The sequence below is a fragment of the Aedes aegypti genome, chromosome 3 (genome assembly GCF_002204515.2).
Source record: "Aedes aegypti strain LVP_AGWG chromosome 3, AaegL5.0 Primary Assembly, whole genome shotgun sequence".
NCBI lineage: Eukaryota > Metazoa > Arthropoda > Insecta > Diptera > Culicidae > Aedes > Aedes aegypti.
The window spans coordinates 8,390,690-8,415,555 of record NC_035109.1 but is presented as its reverse complement, the minus strand read 5'-3'; the positions used below and the strand labels follow the sequence as shown (position 1 = coordinate 8,415,555).

The 24,866-nt window shown below is 38.2% G+C and overlaps 1 protein-coding gene across 4 annotated transcripts in view; it reads right to left on the bottom strand.

The window, feature by feature from the left end:
• Positions 1–24,866, bottom strand: part of LOC5571895 (1-phosphatidylinositol 4,5-bisphosphate phosphodiesterase) — a 365,353-nt gene that overhangs the window by 89,319 nt on the left and 251,168 nt on the right. For 3 of the 4 annotated variants that reach the window (XR_002501399.1, XM_001653754.2, XM_021850418.1), the window contains exon 4: positions 17,498–17,635. Coding sequence is in view for 3 of the 4 variants with exons in the window: in XM_001653754.2 (XP_001653804.1) it covers positions 17,498–17,635 (138 nt within the window). In the remaining variant the exon portion in view is untranslated. Of the gene's footprint in view, positions 1–17,497; positions 17,636–24,866 lie in introns of those variants that run through there. The other variant, XM_021850419.1, reaches the window with a different exon arrangement.

Below are 24,866 nucleotides of genomic sequence, written 5' to 3'. Positions count from 1 at the left end.
CTGAAGTACTTAGTTATGTGATGGGAAGAGGGCTATGTGACTCCAAACTTCTTCTTTTTCTTCTCCTTGACACATTCTTCATCTTTATACACACACTCAATAGGTTCCAAATACTTTTAAGAAGAAGGTTCTCAATTAGTCTTTACAAAATGACTCATCATACAACTATTTTTCGCTTGCAGTTTCAGCTATTTTTCGTACATAGACACTATAGTAAGTGCAAGCTATGCAAATTCGGTGAAATATTCTGTTGAGAAAAGAATAAATCATTGAATCACTATTCTGTGAATCAAATAAGTGTTTAAATGTTAACGCAGTTCTTATGGTTGCAACACTCATTTACAAAATGATCTGATATTGAGGCACTTGCCTGATTTTGGATTTGAATTTAATACATCACTTAATTTGCTACTCACCGCATCGTTCTTGCACGTGTCATGTAGTAAACACTAGCCTGCTAGTTTATCTTTTTGGTCTATTAGTGCTATTATTCGACCAATTAAGCGTGTCAGCTGTATAATGCTAACACGCAGAGCGAATTAAAAAGCTATTTGGTTACTTGGGATGTACGAAAAACGCAAAAATCTCAAGTGAAAAATAATTGTAGGGCGAGTCATTTCGTAAAGCGTCTTTTCAGGAGATTGAGAACTTTCTTCAAAAATGTATTTGGAACCTATTGGTTGTGCGTAATGATGAAGAATGTGTCAAGAAGAAGAAAAAGAAGAAGTATGGAGCCACATAGCCCTCTACCCATCATATAACTAAGTACTACAGGGTAATAAGAGTCATTGATGAAACTTCCTCTAAGTAAAAGGGATACTCGTGGATACTAATGACACTATCGACATTTACAACTACTAATGATGTATTTTGAATCCTACTAGGTTTCATCTGCCACCAGCTGCCACCCGAATAAATACACGGACCCTAAAAATGACTGATTTTTGCACTTAAACGGTTATAACTGCTTTTCCTTGATCTTTAGAAGACTAGTGTCTTCTAGAGAATGATTCATTTTGACTGTTTACATAATTTTGTAGAACATTGTTGCTACCGGAATCTTCGCATTTTCAAAATATCGGAGAAAAACTAGTTTTAGGGGGTCGTTCATAAAATACTCTCGTATTTTGGAAATGCGGCTGAATACACACTAGGTGTCTTTGGCAAAGTTGTTTGTATTTGAATTATCTACAACTTTGCCGAAGACATCATATTTAAAGATCGTCATTTCAAAAAAAATATTTTCACAGCGCCGCCCGTGGCAAAGTTGCGAACTAACATTTACCGTCAATATATGCGCTATATTTTTAGAAAATTTTCGTCCGAAGACACCATTCCGAAAAAATCACGTTTAAAGGTGCTACAGAATTAAGTTCACGATTTTGGCCGATCGAAATACTGTGTGGCGTCTTCGGCAAAGTTGTTCAGTAGCTCAAGCGCTATCATGATAAAATCCAAGAGATTCGAGATTTTGCCACTAGGCGGCGCTAGTGAGCATAGAATTTTTGTTTTCCGGATAGCTCAGGATCGTGACCACTTAGAAAGATGGCGTCTTCGGCAAAGTTGTTCAGTAGCTCAAGGACTATCATTACAAAAGTTGAGAGATTCGAAATTTTGCCAACTTTTATTATGATAGCGCTTGAGCTACTGAACAACCTTGCCGAAGACGCCATCTTTCTAAGTGGCCAGGATCCTAAGATATCCGCAAAACAAAAGTTTCATGCTCACTAGCGCCGCCTGGTGGCAATATTTTGAACCTCATAGCGTTTATAATGATAGTCCTTGAGCTACTGAACAACTTTGCCGAAGACGCCATCTTTCTAAGTGGTCAGGATCCTGAGCTATCCGCAAAACAATAGTTGCATGCACACTTGTACTGCCTGGTGGCGCAATTTCACTTAAGCAGTGTTGCCAGCTACGACAAAAATTTTGAACCCTTCATGAAAAACTGGATTACAGTTGAAGAGAATTGCTATGTTGCTAAACATTATATTTTTCTGTTCCGCTCAAGTTTGATGGTTTTGATCTTTACTTTATTCTTCTTAAACAGTGTTGCCAGCCACATGAACATTTGTGATTCGACCGTATGTATGGCACGCAACACTTCCTTCAACTTTGGTGAACATTCGGTATCGTTATCTCTAAATTTTTTTGGTTTTTGCATATCACACCCCCATTAAATTGGCTCTTTTGATAACAATCGAGCAGTGTTGCCATCTATTACCAAAATATGAAAACTTGAACGGCAATTTTGGAAAGTTCTCAACCCATGCTTTAACTTTGCCGAACATCTCGAACCAGTATTTCAGCATCTAGACGTTGCATTTTTCAAAAACATAATTATAACCCTGATTTTTTTTACGACCGATTTTTTTTACGACCCCCCGATAACGGTCGTAAAAAGAGGTTGGGGTGTAATTAAGATCCTAATCGCATGCACATGAAGAGGTTAAAAGTCGGTCACCGTTTGATGTGCTGTGACATCCGTTGCGTTGGGTGTTCACGTGCGAGATATTTTGCGCCCACTACTGGATGAGCCGGTTCCCTCTGGTGATTACCGATGCTGACCTATTTTGGTCCTCCTGTGTTCTGTGTTAGCGTAAGGTTTCATAAATCGAACCGCTGTGCTACAGAGTTCAACGAGGAACATTTAGCGAGCTATCAGTGCAGCGGCTCCTGAGTTTGATAGGAACAATCGCAGAGTGCCATGGTCGGAGGATGGTGGCAGAACCAGTGAATCAATTGTCACCCAACACGCGGCAACAAAGACATTGTCATCTCCTATTCTTGTTGCAACATTTTTATTCCGCAACATCAGTTTATCACCACTTGAACAGAATATGACAAAGATCGATCACCACGTGCGCAGCGATTTTGTGGGCTTCGCATTGGAATTTTCGAGAACTTTCTCCGTGTTGGTGAACATTGATACACTATCGAACAGCATCCATAAAAGAAATTTGGTTTTGTGATTAAAATAACTGATTAATCGCGAGTTGAAAAGGTTGCAATAATGTTGCGCCCTGTGATTGTCATGACAATTTTGCTTAGGATTGTGTCCTTATCTGCAACAGTTGCAACAAACGGTTGTGAGCGAGCTTGCTTTTTTATTTATTTTTCGTCTATTTTGATGACAATTTGATTCACTAGGCAGAAAATAGCCATTTGGATATTGTTGCACCAGTACACTGCATTGGATCTGAGACAGCGAACTTCAGGTTTATAATGAGTATAAGTAATAGGAATGTAACCATGCTTTACCGGATAGAAGTAAGGGTTCCAATCGGTTTCACCTCAATGGAGGAGTTATGGCTACTAGATTTAGAGTGGGTTTGCGATAACCGACTCAATGATAAATGCAAGAATAAAACACATACTTTTAAAGTCAACGATGGCTAAGTCAACATGGTTAAGTGTTCTGTGCAAAACGACTCCTAAATGTTACAAGAGACGATATTTTAAACTTTCTTTCAATAGCGTCAATAGTGAAAACATAAGGGTATGCTCAAGATAAACGTCAACCACACACAGTTCGAACGAAACGTGTAAATTTCTGTGACATATAATGCACATAATTGGAGCGTGGAATATCATGGATATTTACATGATATGTCATGTAAACTTCAATTATATGTCATGTAATCCAGCAGGATTCTGTGTGATTACATGACATATAACACATTTTTACATGACGTGTAATCTTCATTATTTTTAACTGTGTAGTGAACCCTCTAAAGAATACGTTCGTCACTTTGCTGAATATTATACGTGTATGTTTCACATGATGAAGGTTTGGCATTAGGAGAATGCCATCTCAAAAGCGCTTCATGTTTTTGTAAGGAGCTTATTTGGAAATTTATTTCGTCAACCGGAATGTAGAGTACATTTACATATACAGTTATTTCATCTTATTTCAAAAATTTTACTAGATCGTGTCATATGGTAAATGTTCATATTCTTCTTCTTCCTGGCATTACGTCCTCACAGAGCCTGCTTCTCAGCATAGTGTTCTTATCAGCACTTCCACAGTTATTAACTGAGAGCTTTCTTTGCCAAAGTTGCCATTTTCGCATTCGTACATCGTGTGGCAGGTACGATGATACTCTATACCCAAGGAAGTCAAGAAAATTTCCATTACGAAAATATCCTGGACCGACCGGGAATCGAACCCAGACACCTTCAGCATGGCTTTGCTTTGTAGCCGCGGACTCTAACCATTCGGCTAAGGAAGGTCCCAAAAAATGTTCATATTATGATTTGATTTATTTATTTTTCATATTTTTGATTATGCCCGGGTACAAATGTTATGAAAATATTCTCTCAGACAAACAGACGTCATACTCTTAATCATTGTCCAATGGATAATGTCCATCGACCACCTTTTTTACGGTCGATTCGAAAATATGGTAGGGGAAGTGGTGGTAAAATGAACAGGGGTGGTAAAATGCACACCTTGCCTTTTATCAAGAAAAAACAAATTTTGATGAATTTTTATCACGTACGGACGATTTAAAGCATATATCAGAGTGTTTGATTTGATAAGTAGGTCAATTGAAATGAAAATATCAACGAAAACCAAGATTTTAGAAAACCACGTTTGAAAATTAGAACTGACGTAACTTTCAGCTCGGAAGACATAAGGTTTTTCAATGAGGTGAATATCGTTATAATATGAGGTCAAATCTGACACCTTTAGAATTCTTTTTGAATGAGTTACAATCATTAATGGATATATTTTCGGTAGGGCATCAAAAATTTTCAGAAATATTTGCTTTGCTCACGTTTTTTGCATGATGTTCATTTTACCACCAACAGCTGTTCATTTTACACACATAGTGCAGGTAAAATGAACATTTACATCGTTTTTTGCTAGCGACAAAAATATGTGAAAATTCAGCTATTTTAGTCTGAATTCGTGTCGCTGCTATACATAACATCCCTGTTTTTGATGTTATGGATTACTGCTCATAACTGCATATTTGTAACATTCGACAAAAGTAGACATTGAGTAAATGGGATACCAAGTTTGCATTTTATTGCAATATGGAAGAAAACTAAAATTTCAAAAAATCATTAAGAATTCAAAAGAGCTTATTTGAGGCTGAAATTTTGTACGACTTATATCTCATATTGGGTGAATAGTCAGAAAATAATTCTGATAAAAATTTCGTTGCTACTACATTTTGAGGCTCATGTATAATCTCAATGTGACTGTTATGCGGTTACAATTGCCAATGTGACAAAACAACTTGGTATTTTTTTCGAATTTTCTAGAACAAACTCACAGATTTTAGTAAGTTGATCGAAAGTATTTATCATTTGATGACTCTCCATGGTATTAACTCCAATTTGTCAAAAATGTCGAATGTGACTGTTATGCAGTTATGGGCAGGATAGAACTATACAAATTCTTCATTTTTATATCAGAAACAAGATGATTTCCTTAAGGTGTTCTACCACCCCTTCCCCTAGATGGTCAATCCGCCACTCACATCGTTTTTGTTTGCGTTCGACGTTTACACACTACACATCTGTTGGCCCGTCGGCCAAACACATCAATTTTAGCATTGGTCGTACATGTCCTCGTGATCAGAATCAAAATCAGAATGAGTAACTAATTGGCTACAAAGATGACTAGAGTCAGTTAAGACCAAGTCAATCGTAGATGGATTTGTAGAAGAGGAAAAACATGTAGGGCTATCAGGGTATTGAATTGAGAAATATCCTGAAGAACACTCATCAAATAAAATTCTGCCGTTGGAATTACTTTGAGAATTATTCCATGACCGATGTTTGGCATTAAAGTCACCAATGACAAAAATTTTTGACTTATTGCGAGTCAATTTTTCAAGTCAGTTTGGAGCAGATTAACTTGCTGTCCAGAGCATTGAAAAGGCAAATAGGCAGCTATGAAAGTATATTTACCAAACTGTGTTTCAACATTTAGTTTCAAATGATGAAAACAGTTGATGTTTTATACGCCTATGAATGATGATTGCAACTCCCCCACATGCCCCATCAAGTCGATCATTACGATAAACAAAAAAGTTAGGATCTCTTTTGAGTTTGTATCCAGGTTTTAAATACGTTTCGGTAATAACTGCTATATGTACGTTATTAACCGTAAGAAAATTAAACAGCTCGTCCTCTTTACCATTCAGAGAACGAGCATTCCAATTTAAAATATTTAAATTATTATTTGGATCCATTAGAAAAACGTAATCCAATAATAATTTGATTTGTAAATTTTACACCAACTTGGACTGCTTCAGCCATAGTGGTGGCTTTGAACATTGCATCAATCATTAGATTCAATTGTTCAGTTAGAAAATTAAAATCAGAGGCAGACATGTCATGTGATTTCCCATTGGAATTTCCGATAGACGAAGAAGCGGAGTTACCTGTGGCGGTAGGGTTTTTTCCATTTGATTTGAAACAAGTAGAATCGGTACCCATGGATCGAACAGGGGAGGAGCTCGAATTTCCTGCTACGATATCGGCAAAGGATTTACCGTGGGTAGATACATTCGAAATTGAAAGATTCGAAAGGCTACCCGACGGATTAAAATTAGTTTGTGAATGAGCATGATTATGATCTTCCTGATGGGTATGATTCATGGTCAAGCGATCGTTAACTGAAAAATGAGCATTGTTCGATACTCTACCAGGCAAATTCCGGAAACGACCGTTATCGTAACGGATATTATTTTTCATCTGCCTGGCACGAGCCTCAATGACCCTTTTGCGTGAAGGGCAATTCCAAAAATTGGACTTATGGTTAGCCCCGCAATTACAGCATATGAACTTGGTGGTATCTTCCTTCACTGGACAGACGTCCTTGGCGTGAGAAGAACCTCCGCAAATCATGCATTTAGCATCCATGCGACAATTTTTTGTACCATGACCCCACTTTTGGCACCGACGGCACTGAGTGGGGTTCTGGTAATTTCCTCCAGGTTTCTGGAAATGTTCCCATGTCACACGGACATCAAACAAAAGTTTTGCTTTTTCTAAAGCTTTAATATTATTTAGTTCTTCTTTGTTAAAGTGAACTAAATAAAATTCTTGAGAAAGCCCTTTCCGAACAAAGCCAGATTGGGTTCTCTTTTTCATAATGATTACTTGGACCGGGGAAAATCCAAGTAAATCATTTATTCAATTTTTGATCTCTTCAGGTGACTTATAGTCACTTGAGAGACCTTTCAAGACAACTTTGAGCAAACGTTCAGTTTTGTCGTCATAAGTGAAAAATTTGTGCTTCTTCTCTTCAAGATGTCTGAGAAGAAGCTCGCGATCTTTAAGAGTTTCCGGCAAAACGCGACAGTCTCCTTTCTTTGCGATTTGGAAGGAAACCTTGATTCCCCTAATGGAGTTCAAGATCTCCTGCCTAAATCCCCCAAATTCGGAACAACTGACCACGATAGGCGGCACTCTTTGCTTCCTCACTTGAATCAAAGAGCCTGGGCTAGAGGCTGCTTCGATTTGGTGTTCGGAAAATTTGTCTAGAGCATCGAACTGATTGCTCATTTCGATACAATTATTCATTTCACCCTTGGAAGAAAGTTCGCATTCCAGGGAAACGTCCTTTCTTCCATTCTTGCCACGTGTAGTGACAGTTTTAAAACCCACTTTTTTGGAAGGAAGTAGTGAATTCAGAGATTCACCCTTCCTTTTGTTTGTTGTTGATTCATTTCATTTATTTAGTTAACATCTACACAGATAACACTGAATCAACAATTTCACGCCACAATACTCGGTTCGTGGCCACATCTCTCCATCCTCGGTTCTGCCCCACGCTCGCCAAATCGATACGCACTTGATCCGCCCACCTAGCTCGCTGCGCTCCACGCCTTCTTGTACCAACTGGATCCGAAGCGAACACCATCTTTGCAGGGTTGCTGTCCGGCATTCTTGCAACATGGCCTGCCCATCGTATCCTTCCAGCTTTGGCCACCTTCTGGATACTGGGTTCGCCGTAGAGTTGGGCGAGCTCGTGGTTCATCCTTCGCCGCCACACACCGTTCTCCTGCACACCGCCGAAGATCGTCCTAAGCACCCGACGTTCGAAGACTCCAAGTGCTTGCAGGTCCTCCTCGAGCATCGTCCACGTTTCATGCCCGTAGAGGACTACCGGCCTTATGAGCGTTTTGTACATGGTACATTTGGTGCGGGCGTAAATATTTTTTGACCGCAGTTTCTTCTGGAGGCCATAGTAGGCCCGACTTCCACTGATGATGCGCCTCCGTATTTCACGGCTAACGTTATTGTCAGCCGTCAGCAAGGATCCAAGGTAGACGAACTCGTCGACCACCTCGAACGTATCCCCGTCTATCGTAACACTGCTACCTAGGCGAGCCCTGTCGCGCTCGGCCCCACCAGCTAGCATGTACTTTGTCTTGGCCGCATTCACCACCAGTCCAACTTTTGCTGCCTCGCGTTTCAGGCGGGTGTACAGGTCTGCCACCTTTTCAAATGTTCGACCGACGATGTCCATATCATCCGCGAAGCAAACAAATTGACTGGATCTCGTAAAAATCGTACCCCGGCTGTTAAGCCCGGCTCTCCGCATAACACCTTCTAGCGCAATATTGAACAACAGGCACGAAAGTCCATCACCTTGTCGTAGTCCCCGGTGGGATCCAAACGAACTGGAGTGTTCGCCTGAAACCTTCACACAATTTTGCACACCTTCCATCGTCGCTCTTATCAGTCTCGTGAGCTTCCCGGGAAAGCTGTTCTCGTCCATGATTTTCCATAGCTCTACGCGGTCGATACTGTCGTATGCCGCCTTGAAATCGATGAAAAGGTGATGCGCTGGGACCTGGTATTCACGACATTTTTGGAGGATTTGCCGTACAGTAAAGATCTGGTCCGTTGTCGATCGGCCGTCAACGAAGCCGGCTTGATAACTTCCCACGAACTCGTTAACTACGGGTGACAGACGACGAAAGATGATCTGGGATAATACTTTGTAGGCCGCATTTAGAATGGTGATCGCTCGAAAGTTCTCACAATCTAACTTGTCGCCTTTCTTGTAGATAGGGCAGATTACCCCTTCCTTCCACTCCTCCGGTAGCTGTTCTGTTTCCCAGATTGTGCCTATCAGCCGGTGCAGACAAATGGCCAGCCTTTCCGGATCCATCTTTATGAGTTCAGCTCCGATACCATCCTTACCAGGAGCTTTATTGTTCTTGAGCTGGTGAATGGCATCCTTAACCTCCCTCAAAGTGGGGGCTGGTTGATTTCCATCTTCCGCAGTACTAACGAAGGCATTTCCTCCGTTGTCCCGTCCTTCATTGTCTGTGCTCTCAGCACCATTCAGGTGCTCGTCGAAGTGCTGCTTCCACCTTTCGATCACCTCACGCTCGTCCGTCAGAATGCTCCCATCCTTATCCCTGCACATCTCGGCTCGCGGCACGAAGCCGTTGCGGGATGCGTTGAGCTTCTGATAGAACCTACGCGTTTCCTGAGACCGGCACAGCTGTTCCATCTCCTCGCACTCCGTCTCCTCCAGGCGGCGTTTTTTCTCCCGAAAGAGGCGGGTCTGCTGTTGCCGTTTCCGTTTATAGCGTTCCACGTTCTGCCGGGTCCCTTGCTGCAGCATGACCGCCCGCGCTGCATTCTTCTCCTTCAAAACCTCCTGGCACTCCTCGTCGAACCAATCGTTCCGTCGACTCCGTCCTACGTACCCGACGTTGCTCTCAGCTGCATCGTTGATGGCTGCTTTTACTGTTCTCCAGCAGTCCTCAAGAGGGGCTTCGTCCAGCTCACCCTCTTCCGGTAATGCAGCCTCGAGTTGCTGCGCGTATGCCGTTGCGACATCCGGTTGCTTGAGCCGCTCTAGGTCATACCGGGGCGGCCGTCGGTACCGTACGTTGTTAACGACGGAGAGTTTTGGGCGCAGTTTGACCATCACCAGATAGTGGTCAGAGTCGATGTTAGCGCCACGATAGGTTCTGACGTCGATAATGTCGGAGAAGTGCCGACCATCAATCAGAACGTGGTCGATTTGCGATTCTGTCTGCTGTGGTGATCTCCAGGTGTATCGGTACGGAAGGCTGTGCTGGAAGTAGGTGCTACGAATGGCCATATTTTTGGAGGCGGCAAAATCAATTAGTCGTAGGCCGTTTTCGTTCGTCAGCCGGTGGGCGCTGAACTTTCCAATCGTCGGTCTGAATTCCTCCTCCTGGCCAACCTGAGCGTTTAGATCTCCTATGATGATTTTGACGTCGTGGCTTGGGCAGCTGTCGTACTCGCGTTCGAGCTGCGCGTAAAAAGCGTCTTTATCATCATCAGTGCGTCCGGAGTGAGGGCTGTGCACGTTTATTATGCTGAAGTTGAAGAACCGGCCTTTGATCCTCAACTTGCACATTCTCTCATTGATCGGCCACCACCCGATCACGCGCCTCTGCATATCACCCATCACTATAAAAGCTGTTCCCAGCTCATGTGTATTGCCGCAGCTCTGGTAGATGGTATGGTTACCTCTAAACGTTCGCACCATTGATCCCTTCCAACACACTTCCTGCAACGCTACGATGCCGAATCCACGGTCCTTCAGCACGTCGGCGAGTATGCGTGTGCTCCCGATGAAGTTGAGAGATTTACAGTTCCACGTACCGAGCTTCCAATCGCTAGTCCCTTTACGTCGCTGTGGTCTTCGCCGATTGTCCCGGTTCGTATTCTCTCGTTGATTATTCGTTGCTTGATTTTTTTACGGCTGGCTTGCAGGGCCTGACACCAACCCCCTAGATTTCCGGAGGACCATTCCCCCTAAATGTTCGGAGGACCATAGTGCGCAGTTTAGCTTAGAGTCCTTCTCTGGCACTCGGACGATGATCAGCCGCCCCTGACATGGGGAACAGACGCTGTTGTGGGCCGCTCCTAACATGGAGTACAGACGCTCAAGGTTTGCAGAAGCAAAAGCAAAAGCAAACCCCCCCTTCCCTGTCAGCATACGACCAAAGTTCCCACCGGGGGTTGGTTACCCGATCTTCCCTAAGGTTACTCGTACCCCGGCCAGTACCGCGAGGAGGTAGGGATAGGAGTTGCTGGGCAAGAGGCTAAGGACCGCACAAAGGGGTCTATTTTATTCCTTCAGGTACGCGAGGTACCAATGGTACGCCATGCCCAGCCATTTACCAACCCAGTTGTTGTTGATACCATGTTTAATTAATAAACGAAAGAAGACGTGACCTTCGAGAGGTTTTTTCCCAAGACGGTGTCCAAGAAGGATTACCACCGCTAGCTTTCGTCAACGGGTCCAACGAAAAATCGAAGGCACGGGTCCAAACAAGGATCGTAAAGGGATCAATAGTAGAAAATAGTACTGAAAAGTACCGTTTTTAATTTTAGCACTGAAAAGTACTGTTTTATTGCTTTAGGTAGTTTTCAAGAAAACTTCAAAGAGCAGAGAGAATTCGTGTTACGCACAGCACGAAGGTACGATGCGCACTGAAAGTTTTCAATTATTTGTATGTACATTCCTCCGTCCGACATAATGGTGGGATAATGATTGTTCATTAGCTTTAAAAAATAAATCTGATGCATTTAAAAAAAAATCGAAGGTTTGGTTCTAGGGATAATTACTTTTTATATCGCAAAGCTGAAACACAATTTACTAGGATAACCAAATTTAAGAAAAGAAATTATTGGAAAAATTTTGTTCATAATCTTGATAAAGAATCTTCATTATCCACTCTATGGAAGGTTGCAAGAAATTTAAGAAATTACGAATTTTCAACTCAACATATTTTGGAATATTCTACAGAATGGACAGAAAAATTTGCATCAAATATTTGTCCTAATTTTGCATCTCAAAATATTAATTTTAAAACTCATCAAACATTTAACTATTTTCCTGAACTTTGTACATTATTTTCTCTGGAAGAAATGAATTTAGCTCTATCTGTTACTCATAATACTTCTCCAGGAATTGATAAAGTAAAATTTATTGTACTACAAAATTTACCATTTGAAGGCAAAATGCATTTACTATCATTATATAATTCTTTTCTTCTTCAAAATATTTTCCCATCATAATGGCGTTTTGTAAAAGTTATTAGTTTATTAAAACCAGGTAAAAATCCTTAATTGGCTGACAGTAGAAGACCTATTAGTTTATTATCATGTGTACGTAAACTTATGGAACGAATGATTTTGAATCGCCTTGAATTATGGGCTGAGAGGAATAACATTTTTGCTTCATCACAATATGGTTTCAGGAAAGGTTGTGGTACTCGTGATTGTACTGCTCTTTTAGCATCTCAAATTCATCTTTCATTCAATAGAAAATAAGACATGGTTTCCACTTTTCTTGATGTTTCTGGAGCATATGATTCTGTTCTTATTGATTTATTATATGAAAAAATGTTAAATTTCAAAATTCCAATTGTTTTATCAAATTTCATATGTAATTTGTTTTCTTTCAAAATTATGATTTTTTTTTACAGTGGATCTTCTAAAATGGTTCGTTATAGCTATTTTGGTCTACCTCAAGGATCTTGTTTGAGTCCTTTCTTGTACAATTTATTTACAAGTGATAAAGCATCTATTATACCAAATGGTTGCTATTTTTATCATTTTGCTGATGACAAGGTTTTATCTGTCAGTGGCAAAAATAGAGAAGTGATTCGTCATTTTATGCAATGTGCATTGGATAATATTTGTAGCTGGGCACATAAAAATGGTTTTACATTATCACTAGTTAAAACAAAATTTATAATATTTTCGCGTAAACATTCTGTTATTAACATTAATTTATTTTTTCATAATATTGAAATTGAACAGGTTGATGAATATAAATACCTCGGAATATGGTTTGATTCCAAATTAACGTGGAAGTACCATATTCAGTATATTCAATAAACGTGTTCGAAGCGAATAAATTTCCTTAAAACAATTACTGGTGCCTGGTAGGGTGCTCATCCGTCTGATTTAATAACACTTTATACAACGACAATACGTTCTGTACTGGAATATGGTTGTGTTACCTTTGGAAGTACTGCTCTTACACATTTTTCTAAAATTGAAAAAAATCAATATCGTTGTTTGAGAATTTGTTTAAAATTAATGAATTCCACTCATATAAAATCTGTGGAAGTTTTAGCAGGGATTGTTCCATTGAAAATTCGTTTTCATGAATTAAATTGCAAATATATTACACAATGTATTTCGAATAATCATCCGATAATCACAATTTGAAAATCATTAGCTGAAATTAATCCAACAAGTAAAATTTTAGACTCCTTCAATCATTGTATAAATCAAAATATTATAGCTGATTCGTCAAACTTTTTTTATAAATATGAAATTCAAATCCACTCGTTCCAACCTTTAATTGATTTATCTTTACATGAAAAATTGAAACAAATTTCACATAATGACTATCCTCGGTTTGCTAGTTTGTTTTTTCATCCTAAATTTATTGGTGTAAATGTCGATCAACTTTATTTTTCAGATGGATCTTTAATGAAGGACATTGCAGGGTTCGGAGTATACAATCATTTTGCAGCACATTTTTTTAAATTACAATCTCCATATTCTATTTTTATTGCCGAATTAACTGCATCATATTTTACATGCAGCTTGATAAAAAATCGTTCACCAAATATATTTTTTATTTGTTCTGATAGTTTCAGTTGTCTTAGAGCCATTAGATCCGTAAATTTTCATGCTAAAACTCATCATCTTATTCTAATGATAAAACAATTATTATTTGAACTAAATTTACTAGGATTTATCGTTAAATTTGTATGGGCTCCATCTCATTCAAAAATTTATGGTAATGAACAAGCTGATTCTTTAGCTAAATTGGGTGTCCGTTGTGGTATTACATATAACCGTAGTATTTTTGCATCTGAATATCATACAAAATTTAAGAAATCTTCCTTATATGATTGGCAAGCGTCTTGGGACTCTAGTGATAAAGGACGTTGGTGTCATTTTATTCAACCAAAAGTTTGTCTAAATCCATGGTTTAAAAATTTATCAGTTAGTCGAAATTTCATTTGTAACATTTCAAGACTGATTTCAAATCATTATAATTGTAACAGTCATTTATATCGAATCGACATAAAAGATTCAAATTTATGTGATTGTGGACCATTCTATGAAGACATTGATCATATAATTTTTCATTGTTCAAGATACATTATACCAAGGAATAAATTTTTAAAACAAATTCAAAATTTAAATCATACTACTCCAATATCTGTTCGAGATATTATAGGAAATATGTGCCTTCCAATATTGAAACTTTTATTTCAGCTTTTGAATGAAATCTCCTATTATGTATGATACTTGTCTTTTTTTCGTACGATTCTTTTCAGCTTTGAACAACAGTTTTCTATATGTGGTACCTTAACTATTATGGACCTCTCCTAGGACCTTTCACTTCTTCAAGGATTTGGCTCTGCTATGAATCAATGCCGCTTGAACCTTTTATTGTTAAGATTATTTATTTTGTAATGTTTTTAGAAAAGATGAAGAGGTTTTGTGCCTTTTTGAGAAAGATTTCGGTAAGAAATCACTCAAAGGGGTTTTTCCCTCTTCCAAAATTTCAAGTTTAAAATAAATAAATCCAGGTTCTATTGTATTTTATACCGACGGGTCAAAGATGGGCGACAATACTGGAGCTGGAGTTTTCGGCCCTGGTATCAGCAAGGTAATCGTTATGGGTCGTAGTCCCACTGTGTTCCAAGCTGAAATAGAAGCCATCATGAACTGTACAAACGTTTGTCTCAAAAGAAACTATAGGTTTGCAAAGATCTGTATTTTCTCGGACATTCAAGCAGCTTTGAATACTCTAAAGGCATTCACATGTAGATCAAAGTTAGTGTGGAAATGCATTCTTTCTCTGAAGAAATTGGCCAGTAGGAACGAAGTAACATTGTACTGGGTGCCCGGCCATTGTGGAATTGAGGGGAATGGAATCGCCGACAATCTAGCAAGACAGGGTGCAGCTTCGAGCTTTGTCGGCCCTGAACCGTTCTGTGGTGTTCCGGGCTTCGCAATTTGGCCTACTGAAGGCTCAGGCCCTATCAGCTAGCATCAGCTGGGATTGCTGACGAAGGGGCCTCCACAAGTCCAAAAAGTGAATATCGATATTTTCAATGAGTCAATATCAAGTATACTCGTAGCGCCGATCGATAAGACAAAAATTAGTTCTACTAAATATGTCACGAAAAAATATCACGAGATAGTCAACAGCATTAGACAAAACATCTAAAAAATAAAAGTAAAAAAAATTGTAAACATTATGAGAAAGTAAGAAATCTGTATCAAAATAGGACGCTCCATCATTGTATAAGAACATGAAATAAAATGCTTTCAGAAAAAAATATTCTTTATTTTATCAACTCGAAAAACATCCGAAAACAACCAAAAGTTGTGAATTTTCAGTAAATTTAATTTTTAAATCGCTGTATCTCGGAAACGGTAGCAATTAGCAAAATTTTCTCATATACCTTTTTTGTTGCAAATTTTTCAAAAAGTTTTTTCAGACCATATTGAAAAATCAACCTTTTTTTAAAAAAATCATAACTTTTTTGTCCATGATTTCTCCATCTTGACCCATAAAAAACGATTTTTGAGAAAATGCATTTTTAAGCTTTATTTTCGTATTAAAAATAATACAACATTTTTTTACAGTGTATATTTTTTTCCAGATAGTTGCAACAATAATCTAAAACTTTGCGGAAGACACCAAACCGATCAGACAAATAGTTTCTGAGTTTTATTTTTTTGAAAATTGTTAAGGCTTTTTTTATTATGCCCTTCTCAAAAGTAACGCTAGGGTAAAAATGGCGAACCGATGATACAAATAGGCATTTTTGGATATGAAGAAAGCATATGCCAAATTTCAGCCAAATCAAAAAATACAAAAGTAAACCGACATTCGAATTCAAATGGAACCGCTCGAGTTTTCTTTGCCAAAGTTAAATTTTTGCAAGCACAAGGAAGTCTAGGAAATTTCTGTTACGAAAAGATCTTGAACCGTCTAGGAATCGAACCCAGCATAGCTTTGCTTTATAGCCGTTACCAATAGGTTAAGGAAGGGTATTCACGTAGTGTATAACAAACTGTAAACATTTTTGTTCCATAAAAAAAGGTTATCCATTCTGGCATTTTTCATTATTGAATGTCTCAAGCATGTCGCGGTTTCAACGAGTTTTCAGTTAGTGCTTGTGGTTTTATAAGCGTACCATTCTTGCCGCGGCCGTTGGTGGTTGGGCAAAGGCAACACAGTATTCAAGTGTTAAGAGAACTGATTGTGCAAAGAGAGACACACACACAGGATAAAGGCAAAGGACTGGCTGACATGTGTGTAATGTCCTTTGGCAGATAATTTGCTCAGTGAACCTTGACGCAGCACCGGCACCGGCAACAGCGGTTATGGTCGGGTTCACTCACAGATCAGGCTTCGTGCGTGTGTGCTCGGAGCTTTATGGGGCTAACGAGACCCAGTTATAGCACGGAGTCAAGTTGACGATGATTACGGTGAGGCGGATGCTGATAATGATGACCGTATTGCCACTATACGTACATATCTTGTACGTGTATGGTGGTTGATTTTATGAGCCGATGACACCTGCCGGCTTTTCAAGAGTGCTCCATCGTTCGTTCGAATCCCTTCTGACCGAGTGGTAAATCTGAAGATGGGTTCGGTAGTTTCATAATCAAAACCAACTTACGGAAGGATGGTATGAGTCATGGGCGTTGCTAGGGTTTCCTTCAGGGGTGGACGAACGTTCTCAATAAAAAAAAAAGGAATTCATGGATGATTTTCTAGAAGAATTCTTGGACAATTTACTGTAACAATAAATTGAGACACCGCTGAAGACTCAAAATATTCCGATTTGTTCTTGAAAATTTGTTGGAGTAATTTTTAGAGGCATTTATGGCAAAACATTAGGAGGAATATCCAATTCAACCCGTTGGCAAACCTTTTGACGAAATAATCTTCTATCCTTCTTGAAGGAGGCTACGCACCTGTCCCCTGTTTCCATCTGATTACGCCCATGAGTCGATAGTCGTTGGCACGCGAACAAGCTTCCACACGATGGTGCTGCTGCTGCTGATGATGATTACGATGACGACAACGGCGGCGATGGCTCCATTCAGTTCGAAGCAACCAACGGAAGCATCGGACAAGGAGGAAACATGGGTTAAACGAAAGCAAACAGTTGTGGCGCTCTGTTCCGTTCCATCCGGTCTGGCTGGCTGTCCGCGGTGTGCTTTTTTCGTAACCGAAGGGGAAACTTCATGCTTACTCATCTAATGATATGTCCACTTGGGAAAATCCATTCGCACGATTGTGGGCCCCTAATGGGCTATTATTGTGCAATCAGATAAGGAAGACGGTGTCCGATGAAAGCAAAGTTCCGGCAAAAGTACCATGCGTCTCCATGATTTGGCGGTTGTGGTTCTTTGACCCTCGACTTAGATGGAAACTCGATTCGGTTAATTGAAAGAAGGGTCGTATACTTTTGCTTACCTTGGCCGTTGCTGCATCCGGGCAGATCACGTGCTGCATATTGATGTTAATGTAGTCCGTTCCGGAGCAAATGGTGAGGGATTTCTCTTCCACGTTCTCTCCATGTTTGTTGACTATCTGGTTGAAAAGTTTTAGGTCCTGCGTGAGAAGAACAGAGCAAAAAATGTCGGTAAGTACAGGAAAATAGAAAAGGTTATTAAAATTAATGCGATCGTCCTAAAACGGACCTAATTTTGTGAATTTGAGTGCAGAAGTGCGTAAAACGAAGGCCTTTGTCGCCTTCATCATAGATTGGGGCAGAACGTGTTTCACAGCTTAGTGTTTTCTGGAAATTTCCACACTCAACCGTTTTCATTATTTGGATACATTTCAAACACGAAAGCTGTGAAAATGTTCAATTTTGATATTCATGTCAACGATAGAGATTAGAGGACACGATTGATTCCACGAAAGCATGTAGTGAGTTATGGAAGAAAATTTCTTCTCTTCGTTGAAAATGTGTGGTTGTATTCACCTACTGGATTACCAATCATGAGCTGGTCGGCCTACCCATTTATGATATGGTACACGAATTACAAATTAAGAAATACTAGAGTTTCTCCAAAAATTTCTTCGATGCTTTTTTCAAGAAACAATTAGGGGAAGTGGTGGCAAAATGAACAGGGGTGGTAAAATGAACGAACACCTTGCCTTTTACAGAGAAAAAACATATTTCAATGATTTTTTATCATGCACGGACGATTTAGAGCAAAAATTTGGGTCGATACGGAGGTCGATTGAAGTGAATATAACAACGAAAACTAGGATTTTAGAAAACCACGTATGAATAGTAGAACTGACGTAACTTTTCGCTCGGAGGTCTAATGGTTTTTTCAGTGAGTTGACATCGTTATGATATGATGTCAAATCTGATACCTACAGATTTCATTTTGAATGGATTACAATGCTTAATGGATGTACAGTGATACCTCGATATAACGTAACTCGATTTTTATTTTCGTTACGTTATATCGAGGTTACGTTATATCGAAGCAAAATATTTTCTTTTCTAAATTTCGTTCAATATGCATCCTTTAAAAAAATGTAGTCCGGAAAAATCTTTGGAGGAATCCTTGAACACACAGAATCCTCAAATGAAATTCATGAATGAAATCTTTCTGAAATCTCTAAAAATATTTTGTGGTATAATTTATTTATTTATTTTTTGGCCCACCACTATCCCCCAAACCAAGAGACTCATTATTTATTTATTTATTTACTTGTCTTCGATTTTAACCGTACAGACAGATACACTTACGGTAAACAGGTAAACGTAGAAATTCATTGTGTCGAGTAATTCTGATTGGAACATTAAAATTAACTTTGTACAATAGCATAGAGCAGTCAATATTGTGTTTTAAAATATCGAAAACGAAAAGTCGTTGCAAAAGAACCCTCCTGCTAGCCAACGTCGTCAGGTGCACCAGGTTACAGCGATGTTCGTACGGCAGTCGGATAGGATCAGTCCATGGTAACCGTCTTAGCGCATAGGGTGCCCACACCAGCACACCATATTCTAGTATGCTGCGTACCAGAGCACAATAGAGTGTTTTCAAACAATGAACGTCTTCAAACTGCTGTGCATTACGTTCAATGAAGCCCAATACCGCGTACGCCTTCGCCGTTGTTGAAGCAATATGTTGAGCAAAGTTAAGCTTACTGTCGAGTAGCACACCTAAATCTTCCACTGTGGTGACTCTGGCGATAATCTCTGATGACATTTTAGTTGTTTTTTTTATTTTACAAAATAAAACAAGCACAACAGTAAACAAGTAACATTTAAACAGTTTACATTGAATGGATGAACAGTGATGAGGCATTTATACACTATGAATATATAGGGGGTTTCCTAGTGGAATAATTTTTTTTTAAGGGAGCCCTATTTCATGATATTTAAAACTAAATTGGGAGAATTTATTTTAATATTGATTAAATATGTGAAAACACGACAGATTGTAAATAAAAGACGACAGAGTGTGAATCATACTAAATCATACTGGTAACTGATACGATTTTACAAAAAATCACTTATACTGGATTTGTAGTGACGTTTTAAACTGGTTTTGAACAACGATCGATTATTCAGAGTTTTTAAACTTTCAGGAAGTGCATTATATTCGGATGGTCCGAAGAAAGAAATTCTCATTTGGCCTAGACAAGTACTGGATAGTGAGCGCAATAAGTTATTTGCGTAACGAGTATTGTGTTCATGATTAGAAACAGTGAAGCTGAGGTTCTGATGCATATTTGTTTTTTTCAATATATCATACATAAACAAGCATGTTTGTAACTTACATAAGCCACGTAAAGAAAGGATGTTCTGCGAAACGTTGGAGTAGAGCTGAACAGTGGAAAATAGTTGTGGTAAATGAAAAATAAATCATCTATTCTGCAAAACTTGAATTTTTTGAAGGTTTGATTTGCTTGCATGACCCCAAACAATAATGAGGTACAACAGATGTGAGTGGATACAACTGTAATAAAAACTTAACAGTGTATGCTTCGGTACAAATGTTTTCACTCGATGCATTAGACCACAAAGGGAAGCAATTTTATTTCGAAGATGCTCTATATGCTCTTTCCAGGAAAGGGTGGCATCTAATATCAGACCAAGGTATTTTAAATTTTTCACTTTTTCAATCGCCGTTTTTCCCACAATAGGGTGATACAATTTTTTTCCTCGGTGAATGAAACAAAATGTATTTTGTTTTTGACAAATCAAGGGAGAGTAAATTTGTATCGAAATATTTTACAAGCAAAAGCTAGTCGTGATTGATAAAATCTGTAATGCATGAAGTTTCAAAATGAGGATAAAACAGTGTTGTGTCATCAGCAAACAGCCTTGGAGTGCCCTTCAGTGGCAAGTTTCCAATATCGTTTATGTATAAGAGAAACAAAAGTGGCCCAATGTTACTTCCTTGTAATGTTAACAGTTTGAAGAGAACTTTGCGCATCTTGTTACGAATTGTTGCCGATCACACAAGTAGGTTTGAATTATCTCATATGCCAACCCTCGTAAGCCTCCTACAGTGAATTTATTATCGATTTTTCTGATCAAAAAATCAACAAGCTCTACAATGGCAGTAGACGTACTGCAGTCTTTTCTAAATCCATATTGGAATTTATATAACACATTATATTTGTTCAAAAAATCTGTAATTCTGCTGACAAGCAACTTTTCAAAAACTTTACTAAATACGGACAACGTTGAAATAGGACGATAATTACAAGGATCAGATTTGTCACCGGATTTGAAAATAGGTGTAACTTTAGCCACTTTTGAACAATCTGGATATTTGCCTTGCATAAGTATTTGATTGAAGAGTTCCATGAAGATATGTGAAAACTTGTTAGTATTATATTTAATGATACTGGAGGGAAGGTTATCTGGTCCACAGCTTTTCCTGACATTAAGATCATTTAGAATAGAAGTGACCTCTGGTACATTAGTTTCTCTTAGAAAAATTGTTTGCTCGACGCGAGTTACAGTGCTCAAAGGATTACGGTTATTACTTTTGATTGTTTTAGCAAGCTTTATACCAATGTTGGAAAAATATTGATTGAATATTTCACATACTTCCAAGCTATTACTTGTTTTATAACCTTCATTGTTCAATTCAATTTTAGTATTAGATTTTTTCCTACCCATAAGTTCATTTAAATTTTTCCACATCTTTGATTGACATGTATGATCTAGAAGACTTTTGTAATATTTCGTTTTACATCGTTTTTTTGCTTCATCGGTTTTCTTAGTTACATGTCGTAACATTTCCTTTAAGTTATCATTGTTAGGGTCATTTTTAACTTTTTTCAGATATTTATTCTTGAGTTTTATCCATTGCCAAATATAGTAATTAAGCCATGGGCAGTGTTTCGCCTTAGCATTTATTTTTCCGCTTTTAATCTTTGTGTATTCTTGCAGAATGTTATTATATGCAGAAATTAAGGTTATAATCGAATCGTTCACATCTTGGCGGCAAGTAAAAGTATCCAGAAAATGTTTGAAGCGCTGGTTTAATAGGTCTTTGTTTACGATCTTTTTTGTTAGCACAATACGCTCTTTAGGATCGTTAATTTTAAATGATGTTACAACAATCAGGTGATCGCTAACAAACTTTTAAACCACTTTTAACGCAATATGGATATCTTTGATTACAAGACAATCATAACAACATTACTCACAAACAGTTTGAGGTGTGCAAAATAATTTACTAAATGATTTACACTCTTTCAACTTGAGTAGAAAAGTCAATCGTTAGAGACAGGTATCAGGTTAAAAGTTTAGTTTTATATTTATTATCAACAGACCTTATGGTAGTCCCAATGATAAAACTTAATCTAGGTTTACATAAATCGTCTAAATGTCGTGACAAACAATTGCTTTAAAGTAGCCCTAGAATAGTGGAAATCGAAAACGGATGCTACGCGGTTGAAAATTCTCAGCAGACCGGTGATTCCACAATTTAAACTGTAGTTTGTGCGGCGGAACTGAATCCTAAGAAGTGAATTGTTTCGCAAATTTCGGATTCTCGCTTGGAACGGTAGATATCTTAGAATAGCAGGACAATCAGATCCGTTCAGATAGCAAGGGTTCCAAACAGCTGATCCGTATTCTAGCACTGAACGGTCTAGGGCACAATACAGGGATTTCAGGCAATACACGTCTCTAAATTCCTTCCCTATCCGAAAGATGAGTCCAAGATTCCTTGACGCCTTCTCAGTTGCGTAGGATACATGTTGCCTGAAAGTCATTTTGGAGTCCAGTCTCACACCAAGATCTTTCATACAGATTTCTCTGCTTAATCTTTCGCCAGACAAACTGTAATCGTAGAAAACTGGGTTCTGACTTCTAGAGAAGGAAACTACAGCGCATTTCTTAGCATTCAAAACCATCCTATTCAGATCACACCAATTTGCAAATATGAGCAACTGCTTTTTTAAAAAACTCGCATCGTTTGGTTTGGCAATTTTCAAGAAAATTTTGAAGTCGTCTGCGTATGATAGGCGAGGTCCTTCCAAACGCTTATTTACATCGTTCAGATAGAGGATGAATAATAACGGTCCCAAATGGCTTCCTTGGGGAACTCCAGACGATGCAGCAAAGCTGGATGTGAAATGGTGGAATGGAATGTGGAACTCGTGGTAAAACTCTTAAAACAAATCATATCATAATTTCTTGACAGAACTCTAGAACAAATTTCCTAAACAAAGAAGAGATTTCATGAAGAGAACATTAGAAAACTTGGAGAAATTATTTGGTGAAATTCTTGATTAAATTCAAAATGATCACAATTCCTTGGACATATTCTATATAAATTTCTGGAGGAATATTTGAACAATTTACTGGTGGAATTCAATGAGATTTTTCTGATTTTTCGTTAAGTCATTACTGATTAAATGTCCCTAAAACTCTTGGAGGAATCCCTGAAGTCGCTTTAAAAAAACATCTGGTAGAATCCCTGGAATAACTTCTAAAGAAAAACTCAGAAGTATTTATACATGAATATCAGGAGGCAAACTGGTGGAATTTATGGGGATCCCTATCGGAATAATTAAAGCAAAATGTTTCAAGTTTGATACATGACTATTAGAAGGGTTTAAGATGAGTCCGTGAAGAAATTATTCGAGGAATCTCTGGAGACATTCTCGGAATGATTCTAGTTAAAATCCGTGACGAAATTCCAGGAGAAACATCATTTTTTAAGAAATCATTTAAAGAATATCTGTAGGAACTCCTAAAGCACTAGCTAAACATGTCCTAACGCATTTTTAGAAAAAAAAAGGAATATACCAAATATACGTCAAATGGTTTGGCGATGGCAGCGTGGCCCATCAACACACAAGTTCAATCCGAGTTTGATTTAGTCTTTTTGAATGCAAAGTCTAAATGAATAATTATCAAAGTTTACATAGAAAATTGAAATATGTAGCAGGCTTGGTTCCAGTGGGAGCGTAAATGCAACAAAAATAAAGAAGAATGATGTATACAAATGTACAGCAATGACAAAATGTTGGTTTCCACATTGCACATTGGTCCCAAAGCCATATCTAGGAAGACAAAAATGATTGTGCCTAAACCGTCAATTTTAGATATATGGTGTCTTCGGCAAAGTTTCTCCATATTTTTCAGACATTTTTTTCAGAGATGTGAAATTAGTGTGGCCCACATGTTTTACTAGATCAGCACATAAACTTTTTTGCTGACGCATTTAGGACTACACAATGTTGTACAATGTTGTACAATGTTTTAGAACAACCAATTTGGAGCAACTTTGCCGAAGAACCCAAATTTCTATCTCCTATGGTTTGCGAGTTATGATTTTTTTTAACAAAAAAGTTAGGGTGGTACTGAAAAATCGGTTTTTTCTTGATAACTTTTTATACGATAATTTCTCGCAAAAACTTTGTTCCGAGCACTTTTAGAACTTTTGATTGCGCAACTTTTTGCCGAAGAAACTTTTGTTCTATCTCTTATGGTTACAGAGTTATCATAAATTTTCTTCGAAAAAATTGTTGTTTTCAAATGCCGATATCTCCGAAAGGCGCAAACGAATTTTCAATCTTTTGTCGGCATTAGAAAGATTATCTTTTTCTCTGTTTATGGTGAAAAAACTGTGAGGACGTTTTTTGTTTGAAAAGATTGACAAAATTTTAAAAATAATATGTTTTTAACCGAAAATTGTCCATAACATGAAAAATATTCGAGATAGCTCTTTGGTGCTTTCAGCAAAAATGTGCAAAATTGATAGTTCTGAAAGTGCTTCATACAAAATATTCATAAAAATTCAACGCTTTAAGATATATTCACAATAAACCGAATTTTATATGGTGAAGAAAGCGAACAAAGAGATATTTGCTAGAACAATCGAAATAACTGTATGTATGTCATTTAAAATTGAATTATCATGTATTGATATCGATCATAGTAAGCGGAATCTGAGAAGTTGAAAAGAGGAAAATTATTTGCTGAAGCAGTTTTCGAGTGATCAAGACCCACCTTCTGGTTCGTTACCTCAGACAAGTATTCATACATTCTTCACCAGGCGAATGCTGCCCTGACTAATTCGTTGTGGCAGATTTATTGGATTTGATTGAATTGAAAGGGATAAGTTGGATGCCCAGATAGAACAATTGCAGATACTTCTATATTTCAATGGGAGGATATCACGGGAAGTAAGGTTTTGGTAATTTGAAGGAATTCTTCAAAGTATACGTTTTGTTATCCTTTAGGATTGATAATATAATAAATGGGACCGGTATTGAACGTATGACCTTCTGCTTAGTAAGCCGAAGCGGTAGCAATTTATAACCAACCACGTTAGCGGGACAA